The 12,776-nt window shown below is 55.9% G+C and overlaps 2 protein-coding genes across 3 annotated transcripts; one reads left to right on the plus strand and one right to left on the minus strand.

Moving 5' to 3' along the window:
• Positions 1-2,005: 2,005 nt before the first annotated feature.
• Positions 2,006-4,656, minus strand: LOC140596480 (uncharacterized). Its single transcript, XM_072745110.1, has 4 exons — positions 4,580-4,656; positions 3,666-4,454; positions 2,492-2,618; positions 2,006-2,296 (listed from the first exon to the last, which is right to left on the minus strand). The coding sequence occupies exons 1-4, from the start codon at positions 4,654-4,656 to the stop codon at positions 2,204-2,206; spliced, it is 1,086 nt and encodes a 361-aa protein (XP_072601211.1). The 3' UTR covers positions 2,006-2,203.
• PSMA4 (proteasome 20S subunit alpha 4) lies at positions 3,991-10,889 on the plus strand. Of its 2 annotated transcripts, none has more exons than XM_025986045.2 (9): positions 3,991-4,129; positions 5,970-5,995; positions 6,232-6,274; positions 6,647-6,809; positions 7,833-7,910; positions 8,207-8,295; positions 8,759-8,889; positions 9,384-9,507; positions 10,552-10,889. In XM_025986045.2, the coding sequence occupies exons 2-9, from the start codon at positions 5,993-5,995 to the stop codon at positions 10,704-10,706; spliced, it is 786 nt and encodes a 261-aa protein (XP_025841830.1). In that variant the 5' UTR covers positions 3,991-4,129; positions 5,970-5,992; the 3' UTR covers positions 10,707-10,889. The 2 variants fall into 2 exon arrangements, with proteins under 2 accessions (XP_025841830.1, XP_072605269.1); XM_072749168.1 differs by lacking the exon at positions 3,991-4,129 and adding an exon at positions 4,392-4,487.
• The last annotated feature ends 1,887 nt before the right edge of the window (positions 10,890-12,776 follow it).

The following is a 12,776-nucleotide window of genomic DNA, read 5'->3' on the forward strand; positions in this document are numbered from 1 at the left end:
CTTGTGTGGGTTTATCTGTTCCCTAAGACGTCTCAGGTCTACAACCCTGGCCATTGTCTCTTTCCCAATTTTTTTTTTTTAAGATTTTATTTGTAGGGATCCCTGGGTGGCGCAGCGGTTTAGCACCTGCCTTTGGCCCAGGGCGCGATCCTGGAGACCCGGGATCGAGTCCCACGTCGGGCTCCCGGTGCATGGAGCCTGCTTCTCCTTCTGCCTGTGTCTCTGCCTCTCTCTCTCTCTCTCTGTGTGACTATCATAAATAAAAAAAAAAAAAAAAAAAAAGATTTTATTTGTTGGGGAATCCCTGGGTGGCTCCGTAGTTTGGTGCCTGCCTTTGGCCCAGGGCGTGATCCTGGAGACCCAGGATCGAGTCCCACATCGGGCTCCCTGCATGGAGCCTGCTTCTCCCTCTGCCTGTGTCTCTACCCCTCTCTCTCTCTCTCATGAATAAATAAATAAAATATTTAAAGAAAAAGATTTTATTTGTTCATGAGAGACACAGAGACCTAGGCAGAGGAAGAAGCAGGCTCCCTGCGGGGAGCCTGACTCGATCCCGGGACCCCAGGGTCACGCCCTGGGCCAAAGACAGGCGCTCAACCGCTGAGCCCTCCCTGAAAGCAGGGATCCCCTCGCTTTCGCTATTTATGAATAGCCACTGCTTCTCTGTCTCTGGAGTCGCCTCAGAAGAAATTCAGGTGTAGTTGATAGGGGTTTATTGTGAAAAACAAAAGACACTCCTCTCTCCCCCACCATTTGGGAGATTACAGGAGTTTTAGAGGCTTTGTACCAGGACCAGGATGAAGACCAAATCTGTATTTCTTATTATATTATAGTATCTTACTAAAGAATAGTATCTTATGTCTTTACAGTATTTTACATGCATTACTTTTTTATTTTTTTAAAATTTATTTATTCATTCATTCATTCATTCATTCATTCACGATAGACATAGAGAGAGAGAGAGAGAGAGAGAGGGAGAGGCAGAGACAGGCAGAGGGAGAAGCAGGCTCCATGCAGGGAGCCCAACGTGGGACTCGATCCCAGGACTCCAGGACGGCGCCCTGGGCCGAAGGCAGGCGCCAAACTGCTGAGCCCCCCAGGGATCCCCTTTTACATGCGTTACGTCATTTAGCCTCCACAACAAACCCATGAGAAAAGTAGCGCTGTGATTAATCCCCATTTTCAGATGAGGAATTTGCTTAAAGAGAGCCAGGGTCCAATCCTCCCCTTCCCACACACCACGCATGCAGGTGTGAGCACATCTCTGTTAGGATCAAATGAGATGACTTATGCTTCTGAAATTTAAGGTGTGGTATATATTTTTAAGATTTTATTTTATCATTTTTTGAAAAGTAATATCTTAAACATGAGGCTTAAACTCTTTACCCCAAGATCAAACTGACTGAGCCAGCTGGGCACCCCACACTGTTTGTTTTTTTTTTTTATCTAGTTTGACCATTCAGGAAATTGGGGACCAGAAAAATGACCCGAATCTTGGATTCCACTCCTAGACTATCATTCTTTCTCTTACACTGTGAAACTTGACAGATTCCCTTCTCACTTGCTCCCACTAACATGGGTTCTCCCTCCCTGAATTCCTAACGCAGACATTGGGGGCCACTATCTTGATGTTTAAACACCCACGGCCTTGCATTGATATTTAACCCCGTGTTTGTCCTTATCTCCAGGCTGTTGGTTCCACGTAGTTTTAGACTCTGGGGGCACAGGGGCACCTGGCCATCTTAGTGGTAGGGCCTGGGATTCCTGATCTTGGGGTTGTGAGCTGGAGCCCCACGTTGGGTGTAGAAACTACTAAAAACAAATTAGAAAAAAATACCTCTTTGGTATCATAAATTGAATACTACGTACCTCCCGCTGTCTTCAGGACCTGTTTCCACGCAGGCCGCTTGCACACCCTCAGGACACTGCTGGATTGAATGCGTTTGCACAAGTGCCCAGCAATGTCCTTCCCACCATAGAGGAGAAAACCCACTTCCAGATTTGGGGATCGGTACCGAGCGCCCAGCGGCCTCTGCTCTTGCAAGGGTCCGTTTCTGTGCAGGCGCCCCTCCCTCCACGCTACAGAGCCTCCCTTCCTGCTGCTCTTACCTCGTCCTCTTAGGAGCAGGTACACACTTGAGCTCGAGCTACGGGGATTGCGGGGGGGGGGGGGGGGATAATCTGAACCTTGGTGGCCGAAGCCTCAATCATTACGGTCTCCGGGATCCTGCAGGTTGGCAGGCAGCACTGGGCCCGCTGGTCTCCCCCCACGAGGGCACGAGGGCCTGGGCCTCTGCTGGGAAGACACATGAAGGGACAGTGGGTAGCTGGGAGATGCGCTGACTGCGACTGGACTGCCCGGCACCATGGTCACACCCGGGCCTGGCAGGTGATGCTGGGGCCTCGTTGGGCAGGTGGCAGGACACCTGCCCCTGTTCTAGGAACCGCCGTCCCAAGGGCACAAGACAGAAATGTGTTCTCTCTGACTGACCGCTGGAAGCCTTAGGAGGTCACTTCTGCGGTCATAGGTGCAGCCCGACTCGGGGCGGGGCCTCCCGCCAGGAGGGGGACCCTGGGATGGGAGAGGATCAGCCTCCGGTGCCTTCACACCCTGGAACCTGCAGAAAAAGGAACACTTGGTAGAGGGGCCCCCAAATGCTTCCCTCCATCCTTCCTTCCCGCCCTTCACTCTCCCCAGCGCTGGCTGCTGCTCCCCTGGCCCATCCCGTGTCCCTCCGTGACCCTCCTGTCCCCTCCTGCTCAGCTCCCTCAGCTTGCACAGGGACTCAGGGTGCGGGATTCCCCGAGACTCGGAAGTCACCCTTGGGCCTGAGGACGCCCTCGGGGGTGGGGGCTCGGGGGTGGTGACCCGCGGGGGATGGGGGCCTGGGGGGTGTGACCCGCGGGCGATGGGGGCCTCGAGGGGTGACCCGCGGGGGTGGGGGCTCGGAGGTGTGACCCGCGGGGGATGGGGGCCTCGAGGGGTGACCCGCGGGGGTGGGGGCTCGGGGGTGTGACCCGCGGGGGTGGGGGCTGGCGGGGGTGACCCGCGGGGGATGGGGGCCTCGAGGGGTGACCCGCGGGGGTAGGGGCCTGGGGGTGTGATCCGCGGGGGTGGGGGCTCGGGGGTGTGACCGCGGGGGATGGGGGCCTCGAGGGGTGACCCGCGGGGATGGGGGCTCGGGGGTGTGACCCGCGGGGGTGGGGGCTCGGGGGTGTGACCAGCGGGGGATGGGGGCCTCGAGGGGTGACCCGCGGGGATGGGGGCCTCGAGGGGTGACCCGCGGGGGTGGGGGCTCGGGGGTGTGACCAGCGGGGGATGGGGGCCTCGAGGGGTGACCCGCGGGGATGGGGGCCTCGAGGGGTGACCCGCGGGGGTGGGGGCTCGGGGGTGTGACCAGCGGGGGTGGGGGCTCGGGGGTGTGACCGCGGGGGTAGGGGCTGGGGGGGGTGACCCGCGGGGGATGGGGGCCTCGAGGGGTGACCCGCGGGGGTGGGGGCTCGGGGGTGTGACCCGCGGGGGTGGGGGCTGGGGGGGGTGACCCGCGGGGGATGGGGGCCTCGAGGGGTGACCCGCGGGGGTGGGGCCTGGGGGTGTGACCCGCGGGGGTGGGGGCCCTCACGCCGTGACCCGGGGCGGGTCCTGGGCCGTGTTCCGGGCTCACCCCGAGCGCGCGGGGGGCGGGGGCCGGGGGCGGGGGGCGGGGGGCAGGCAGGGCGTCCGCACCGCCTCCGAGGTCCCCCAGGAGGGAGGACGCTCAGCGCCCGCGCCGGGCCCCAGCCTCGCCGCCCAGGACCACAGGCCGCGCTGCCGCCCAGGGACCCGCGAGGCAGGAGCGGCAGGCGGCTCGCGGAGGGGGCGGCGTGGGCGGCGGGGCACGGCACGTGGACGGCTGCCCAGCCCCGCGACTGCGGCACAGGCGGAGGCCGGGGGTCCGCGCGCTGGGGAGCCCCGCCCCCGCCCCCGCCGCCCGACTTCCGGGTCCGCGCCGGCCCCGCCCCCGCCCCGTGTTCTGCGCACGCGCAGGCGCCATATTGGCAGCGGCCGCTCGGCCTCGGGAGCGCCGGCGAGGTTTCTTCCGCGAGGAGCGTGTCGGCGTCGGTCTGTCCTCTTCCGTGTGTCCCGCAGGTGAGCCCCTGCCCCTGGGCGCCCGCGGGAGCTTGGCCACCCTCCCTCCGGGCAGGTCGTGAGCGTCGCGGCAGAGCCGGCTCGGCCTGCAGCCGCCGCCAGGGCGCCCGGGGTGCGTGACTCTGCAGCGGCAGGCGGGCCGCCCTGGAGTCGGGGAGGGGGCGGGGCCGGGGTCAGGGGGCGGGGCTTGGGGCCGGGGTCAGGGGGCGGGGCCGGGCCGGGGCCGGGTGGTGGTCGGCTGGTGGGCTGGGGCTCACGTGGGGGGACCCGCACCCAGCAGGTGCCCCGGCGCGCCGACCTTCCCCCTGCCTGTTGCAGCTGCTCCCTGACCGCTCACCTGCAGTCTCTGCGGCCGCAGGTGATGTCAGTGCCCACCGGCCCCTGTGGCTCTCGGGCCCACGGTCTTCCTGTGGGGCCCCGGTGCTCGAGACAGAAGATTCGCGGTCTGACCTGCGCCCGCCGGCCCCCCGGGGTTGGGGTCTGGGCTTGGATCGCCAGCTGATGTCTCCAGTCTTCATTTCTGACATTGTGCGATTTTTAGGAAAATGAGCTTTGCAGTCCGCAGTTGGCAGCTCTGCTAAATCACGCTGAGCCCAGCCGCAGCGTTTCTTTTTTTAAATTTTTTTTTTAATTTTTATTTATGATAGACACAGGGAGAGAGAGAGAGGCAGAGACACAGGCAGAGGGAGAAGCAGGCTCCATGCACCGGGAGCCCGACGTGGGATTCGATCCCGGGTCTCCAGGATCGCGCCCTGGGCCAAAGGCAGGCGCCAAACCGCTGTGCCACCCAGGGATCCCCAGCCGCAGCGTTTCTTTAGCAGGAGCAGTAATGACCCTAACACAGCCGCCCTTACCTCTAGGTTGGGACCCCATCACTCCAGGAAAGCCTCAGCCCATTTACGTGGCATTCAGGGCTCTGGGGGCATCTGTACCCTTGCCTAGCTCCCCAGCTTCTTTGGCCTTTTTTAGCATTTTGTCTCTGGCCTGCTGAGCTGTCCTGTCTCGGTACCCTGTGAGCAGGCTTTCTCCCCTGCCCGGGCTGCACCCTGCTTCTCCCTTCCCTGCTCTTCTTCTTAAGGCCTAATGGTTCTCAGCCTCGCCCATCTCTAATTTGAGCTCATTTTTTTGTATTTCTCAAAATATACTTTCTTGACTCTTTTTTTTTTTTAAAAAAGATTTTACTTTACTTATTTCTCTTATTCATGAGAGACACAGTGAGAGGGAGAAGCAGGCTCCCTATGGAGAGCCCAACACAGGACTCGATCCCAGGACCCCAGGATCACAACCTGAGCCAAAGGCAGACACTCAACCACAGAGCCACCCAGGCGCCCCTTAGTTTTGTTTTTGTTTTTTGTTTTTTTTAAGATTTATTTATTTGTTAGGGAGAGCATGCATGCACGAGTGTGGAGGAGGGGCAGAGGAAGAGAGAGAGTTCCAAGCAGACTCCACGCCTAGTTGGAGCCTGACTGAGGGGCTGGATCCCAGGACCCTGCGATCATGACCTGAATCCAAGTCAGACGCCCAACCCACTATGCCGCCCAGGCGCCTCCGCCTTCTTGATTTTTCCCCATCCCTCTTCCACTGTACCCCTAGCACCTCTGTTTCCACATTGCTGTATAATTGTCTGTCTGGCTCCCTCACCTGAATACCAGACGGTGTTCAGCAGGAAGCTCTGCGGGAAGGGGATCCGGATTCCCTGTGTTGGTATCCTAGCGTCTGCTGCAGCATAAATGTTAGAGTGAAGGCAGTGAACAAAATGGGTTTGTTTGTTTTTTTAAGTCAGAAAATGCTCCTTAATTGTAAATTTCATTTTAATAATGATCTTACTCTCTTTTTACAGGAATCCTGTAAAGCTCAGAAAACATGGTGAGTGATGCACATGCCAGTAAGCTGTTGCCTGATAAATCCTATTGTTTGTACCTGTAGATGTGCATGAGAAAATTGGAATGGAAGGGAAAGGGGCTGGGATGGTGTCCTCTTGCTTAAGCGTTTCCTCCCACACACTGAGCTTTGCCTGCCAGGTTGTTTTATGAGGTGGTTAGTGGACTTGCGGGAGCCTACTTCTGGTGGATAGGAATCACTTCCATATTTTTCCTTTGCAGTCTCGAAGATATGACTCCAGGACCACCATATTTTCTCCAGAAGGTAAAATGGAAGTTGTTTAAGATATTTCAAATAAAAAGATTTCTTTAGAATTTGACCGGGGTGGGCGGGTAATCTATAGACTTTATCAAAAATTTTATTAAGTAATCTCTACAGTCCGCATAAGGCCGTGACCCTGAGATCAGGAATCATGTGCTTCACTGAGCCAGCCAAGTGCCCCTGCCTACAAACTTTCCTTTTAAATCCTTGCTAAGTTGTTCGTTCTTCTTGTACTTTGGACTAATTGCGGTCACCAGGTTGGTCACATGCTTCCTAGAAGGGTGAAAGCGGGACTCCTGTCCGTGGCCTGCCGGTGTTGGCACTGCTTCCCTTAGGAGCGCTGCTGCTTGGTGACTCACTGCTTGTGTCTTGTAGGTCGCTTGTACCAAGTTGAGTATGCCATGGAAGCCATTGGACATGCAGGCACCTGCTTGGGAATCCTAGCAAACGATGGTGTTCTGCTTGCAGCAGAAAGACGCAACATCCACAAGCTTCTTGATGAAGTCTTTTTTTCTGAAAAAATTTATAAACTGAATGAGTAAGTGAGATCTGAGGGAAGGGAGTGTAAAATGTCTCACTTTCTCACATAAGTGCCATTGTACGTATTTCAGGAGGGCTATCCCTTGACATGGTACAATTGAACAGTTTGTGTTTATCTCTGGGGATTTTGCTTTTAATTTATTGTTAAAACCTCTTTGGGGCCCAGGAACCACATGTTTCTCTTTTTAAGTATAGAACGAAGCACTCAGTGGAGGCCCACATCGTGAAGTGACAGGAGCCCAGGCTGGTCGTCACTCGGATCTGGGTTGATTTAGAAGCTGTGTGACCCTACGCTGCTTGTTTAACTTCTCTGGGTCTCAGTTAGAGTAGTCATGGTAGTTCAGTGAACCATAATGAATATAAACTCACCAGTGGCCTGTAGCAGGCCCTCAGAGCCTTGTTCAGAATGGGTACTCAGGAATTCTGTGGAGTTCTGCTGACTCTTCCCAAACGCCAGGCCTCCCCAAGGTCGGGGAACAGTGTAGCCAGCCCCGTACACCCGGGGACGTTTGTTAACAGTCGGCGGTGCAGGACCTTGCAGCTGGCACGGGGCATTCCTGGGAGGCTCATCCCAAGGGATGCTGTCTGTGCACAGCACCACTGTCTGCTGGCTCGCTGGGGTGATCCCTTGGGATCCTCAGTCCCGGCCTCGTCCTGGCTGCTGGGCAGACTCATAGAACACCCTTCCTGCAGGTCCCTCCCCTTCACCCCCATCACGCCGGGCTCAGATACGGGAGGACGTGGAGCAGCCTGTTTTTCCGTCTGTCAACAAGTCTTGGGCTCACTTTAGCTGCTTTAGTGCTTGCCTGTTGCCTGTGCCCAGGGTGGTAATGAGAAATACATCTGTTGAAGAATTTATGGGAGCCTTTATTTTTCATGTGGAATGACATCAAGTTGAAAGTCTGTCATCGTGCAGCTCCTGTGGAGCATCGTGGTGCATTTGTGACAACTTGTACCTTAGTGCTGAACGCCTGTGGCAGACCTCTCCCTGCTTACCGATAACGTCTGTCCTCTCCTCCAGGGACATGGCTTGCAGCGTGGCGGGCATAACTTCTGATGCTAACGTTCTCACGAATGAACTGAGGCTCATTGCTCAAAGGTATGGTCGTAAATAGCAACATACATAAATGAATGAGTTTCCATGTTTCTGAGGAGAACTCCTGTGAAGAGCTAAATCATTTAAAAAGTCTGTTCATTGAAAATTAAAGTTTTTTTAAACCAAAGCTGTAAAACCTTAAGGGTATTAGGCTGTGGCTACGCTCTCCCCACCTCTTCAAATTACAGGTGACGGTGGGGTTGTCCCTGTGGCACAGATCTCTTTCAGAGGGTATTTTGCTTAGGGCGTGTCTATGTTTTAGAGAAAAGTCTGTTAAAATGCCAATTTCTTTATTGTAGGTATTTATTACAGTATCAGGAACCAATTCCTTGTGAGCAGTTGGTCACAGCACTGTGTGATATCAAACAAGCCTATACACAGTTTGGAGGTACTGAATTTTTTGAACATTGTATTCTAAAAAGTTAAACCATCTTATGAATCATAACCTTTTTGAGATAATAAAAAGAAATTGAAAACGAAATGAGAAAATACTTTGCATAAATCCCTGCTTCACCAATTTACTGGCTTCCACTATGTAGATTGTCCTATGTTTTATTAATAGATGCTGGAAGGCCATAATGCCATTTTCAAATCTGGAAACAAATTGCATTTTACATAATAATGAAATTCAGCACTGGTCCTCTGTGTCTCTATTCTTTTTCTTGGCTGTGTCCAAATCCTAGAGACAAAAGTGGAATTTTGGCTGGAGCTTAGCTGTGGTGTTCAGAAAACAAAGCAGTTTATGAATGCTTAACTTCACAGAGGACGCTTTGGTCCTGCTCGTGGGGTCAGGTAACCATAGTGATACGAGATTCAGATGGCTGATACGTTGTTTGTCATTGCTGTTAAAGGAAAACGTCCCTTTGGTGTTTCGTTGCTTTACATCGGCTGGGACAAGCACTATGGCTTTCAGCTCTATCAGAGTGACCCTAGTGGGAATTATGGAGGATGGAAAGCCACGTGCATCGGAAACAATAGTGCTGTGAGTATTTTGGGGGTTGCTATAAAATCTGCCAAAAGATCTAGTAACCCCCATAATTTTGAAGTAGCCATGAGTATAAACTGTTCTAGAATAGCTGCCGCACCCTTACTGTGATGCGAAAACATTGGATTTCTGTTGGTAACGAAGTCACAGGCACTGCTAATACTACTGGGACTTACTGTCTACATTTATAATTAAAGGAAGTGCTGATTTTCAGTGGGAAGTTTTGGAAATGGGATGTAATTATTTTTTACATCCTAGTTCTCAGACCCCTTCACTTATGTGATGGGCCCCTTGCAGGCCTGGGGAGGTCAGGTTACAGACCCCATTCATAGAGCGACAACCCCCTTGTCACCCCATCTGTCCTCCCTGCCCTTAGAAGTGTGGGTATTGGTTACAGTGCCCACGGTGGTTCAGCCATTATTATTCTGACCCGTCCATGTTCCAGAAATTTAAAGGAAACTTTTTTTTTGATTCTCCTTTATGTTTCATAGGCAGCGGTGTCGATGTTAAAACAAGACTACAAAGAAGGAGAAATGACTCTGAAGTCCGCACTTGCTTTAGCTATCAAAGTCCTAAACAAGACCATGGATGTGAGTAAACTCTCGGCTGAAAAAGGTAATTGGTGTCCACTCTTCCCTTTGGCTCACTTGAGTGAGAGAGCGATTGAGTGGCCTTAACCTGTTCCTGAGGGAGGATGCGCGGGCTTGTGGGGTCCTGGGCCTGACCGTAAGCCCACACTACCCTCTGAGCGCAAGGACTTAGGCCTGAGTCTTCTCGGTGCTCACAGACCTGTTTGAGGCAGATACTTTTCGTATCTAACTGACCAGCTCCTCGGCTGCCTGGTGGGTGTGTGTGTTTGCATACGGTGGTGATGGTGTACTTCATCCAGGGACGACTTTGCAGGAGTCGTGATGTCCTCTGTTCTTTTGAATCCACTGGTCTCTTATGTTATCCCATATTTGCAGTTTTAAATACTTTATTTAGCGTAAGTCATGTGATCATATAAAACAGTATTTCTAAATAAGGATTTTTCAAAAATTGTGGTAAATTAATAGATTGATTCAGTTTAGCATAATTAAGCTCCTGGTGTCCTTAGAAAATGCAGTTTACTTGCGGACTGCCCTCTGTGGTTTCTCCTGCTCAAAAATCCCTCCTTTGGTATCAGTTTACTTTTCTTGCCTTTGGTCCTGGAAAGACCTTTTTATACCTATGTTTTGAAGAGTTTTCAATGGTCCGTGAACAATGAATGTGATTACGGGTTAGCGACTCTGACTGCACCTCCAGGGGCTCCAACAGGGACGTGGAGGTGCCTTCTGGTCATCACAGCTAATGGCCGGCCAGCTAGAGCCAGTGGTTGGTGACAGTGGCAGAGGGCGAGTGGGAAGGTTGCGGGGGGTGAGGAGGACACTTAGGAGAGTTGACAGGAACGTCCCAGGATGGAAGGTGCTCTGTCGCTGTCAGGACGCGTGAGAGCTGACAGGAGTACCTGTGCAAAAGTATGCCTGAGCGTACGTGTGCGAGCCTCCCCTCCCCCCCCGCCCCCCCCCCCCCCCCCCCCGCGTGTCCCCGGGAGCAGCAGCACAGCTGGCAGTGGGCGCCTGGGCTGGGGAGCCGTTGGCGAGGTGCCCACCCGTAATGCAGGCGCATGCTCACTTGCAGTGGAGATCGCCACCCTGACGAGAGAGAATGGGAAGACGGTCATCAGGGTCCTGAAGCAGAAGGAAGTGGAGCAGCTTATCAAGAACCATGAGGAGGAAGAAGCGAAAGCGGAGCGGGAGAAGAAAGAAAAAGAGCAGAAAGAGAAGGAGAAATAGAATCCTGGGCTCTGGCGGCTCCGGGGCCGTGTGCCCGCTGCCCGGCCGCCCTCGCCCGGTGGGCAGACTGGGGCAGGCACCAGCGCGGGCCTGCCGTCTCTGTCCGGTTGAGTCTTGTAGTGACGCTCGGTCGTTGTGGACGTGCTCGTCCCTCCCTGTGTTGGTAATAAAACTTGGAAAGAACGGCCGTGGTGAAGGGGGGCGTCTGGGGCAGGAGCCGTGACTGTCGTGAGGGGGCCCTGCTCACGGGGGGCCCCACTGGGTCAAGTCCAGGGACGCAGGATCCTCCCTGTCCTGGTGCTGCCGGCCGGTGGCGGCCACGGGGTTCGTACCAGACGTGAGCACGTCTGTGAGTCGTTGGCAGAGTGCAAGGCGACTACGGGAAACCCCGTGTGCCCACCAGCCAGCATCCAAGGCCGCGCCCTGACCCCGTGCGTCCCTGTCACATCTGTGTGCACGGCCTGTCCCCTGGGTTCCACCCCTCCGCTCAGGTGAGCTCATGGGGTGGTCAGGCCGAGACCCCCGCTCTGTGCTCAGGGGCCCCTCCTCAGGCTGCGGGGGCCCCGGGCAGCTCTATCTGCAGAGACTGGTTGGAGGGGGCGAGGGCCAGGCCGGAGGAAGAGTGGAACCAGAACCAGGGAGGACAGCAGAGGAGCTGTGACGAGAGGGCACTCACTGCTCGCATGCCGTCCACCACCGGGTGCCCTGACCCGTGCCGGGGAGCCCCCTGCGCCCCGCAGCCCGGTCATGGGTGCTTGTCAGCCCTGCGGGCACACGAGGACCACGCAGAGCTCTTGAGACATCCGGGGCGGCTCCCCTGCGGCTGCCGGTCCTGCCTCGGTGTTCTCCAGTCCCTCTGACGTACGCCTTCTAAATCTGAGGACCCCGTCACTGTGGGCAGCTGGCCGTGGCGGCCCCGGGGGCTGTGTCATCCCCAGGAATGGGCAGGTGCTGCACAGCTCTCGGCAGGGGGACCAGGTCGGCCTCGGTAGTGCCTGTGAGCGGGCTTCGATCGCCCAGTCCGTACGTGACCTGTTCTGTGTTCTGTGTCTTGTGTGATGGATGTTGATCCATTAATCTCATGGCCGACCCTGGATGCACCAGCTTGTCCAGCACTCGGTGTCCCCCCTCCCCCCCCATCGGGTAGCACGGCCTTGCCCTCGTGGACCGTGGCAGCAGGGTCAGCAAAGCACAGAGATGTGACAAACTGGCACAAACAGGCCGAGAAAAGGAGCTGAAGCAGGCAGCTCCCCCAGGCGGCCCGGGTGTCACGGCTGCGTCTGCGCGTCCGCCGCGACCACGAGGGCGCCGTCCGCGGGCGTGGATGTGGGTGACCAGCCAGCCTGCAGGTGCAGGAGGGAGACGGAGAAGGGAGCTGGTACATCAATAGGCCTTGCTGGCCCCGCCATCGGCCAGCGCGGTCTCACGCCGGGTCTCCCCCCAGTCCGCCCGCAGCACAGCAGCCAGAGGGAGGACCCCAGGGGGGCCGGCCCTGCCGTCACCCTGCTCTGTGGATACCACTCCCCCCATACTGGCCTCCTAGGCCCGGCCCTGGCCGCCTGCACGCCGAGGGAGGGAGGATGGCTTGTTCCTTCTCACAGCCTGCCTCCCATCCCCCTGCCTTGACAGCCCTTCCCTGGTCTCTACCCTGTGGCTCCTCCTCCAAGCCGCCCTCCCCACCGCATGCATGCTTACCCTCCGTCTACACCACTGGGCACAGGCTTCCAGGGCAGGGACTGGAGCCCCGATCTGGGGACTGATGCAACGGAAACAGGCCTGCCCCAGGCTTCACGTACTGAGGAGCGAGTGAATGGCCCTGGTCTGCTGGAGCCACGACCTCAGGTACCCCCTTTCCTCCCAGGTCAGTACCGCTGGTGGGTTTCCTATATTCCGACCCCCCGCCGCCCCGTCAGCATTTTCCTGAAGTTACAACAACCGTAGGGGCTGTGGGGGGATGAGAGCCTCGTGCATTTTAAGCACCTCTGGAGCAAGTATTCAGATTCCCCCTAATGATGGAAAAATCTCAACATATCTTTTTCTGAAAGATTTATTCATTTTTTAAAAAGATTT

This window comes from Vulpes vulpes, chromosome 2 (assembly GCF_048418805.1).
Source record: "Vulpes vulpes isolate BD-2025 chromosome 2, VulVul3, whole genome shotgun sequence".
NCBI classification, from domain to species: domain Eukaryota; kingdom Metazoa; phylum Chordata; class Mammalia; order Carnivora; family Canidae; genus Vulpes; species Vulpes vulpes.

Bases quoted from the DNA above. Each gene is read 5' to 3' on its own strand.
- LOC140596480 (XM_072745110.1), bottom strand. From the start codon at position 4,656: ATGTCAGAAATGAAGACTGGAGACATCAGCTGGCGATCCAAGCCCAGA. The intron at 4,455-4,579 runs GTCAGACCGCGA...GTGAGCGGTCAG, and splicing joins CGGGGGGCCGGCGGGCGCAG to GGAGCAGCTGCAACAGGCAG. The intron at 2,297-2,491 runs GTCAGTCAGAGA...GTGTCTTCCCAG, and splicing joins ACCTCCTAAGGCTTCCAGCG to CAGAGGCCCAGGCCCTCGTG.
- PSMA4 (XM_025986045.2), top strand. The intron at 6,810-7,832 runs GTAAGTGAGATC...CCTCTCCTCCAG, and splicing joins AAAATTTATAAACTGAATGA to GGACATGGCTTGCAGCGTGG. The intron at 8,890-9,383 runs GTGAGTATTTTG...TATGTTTCATAG, and splicing joins GCATCGGAAACAATAGTGCT to GCAGCGGTGTCGATGTTAAA.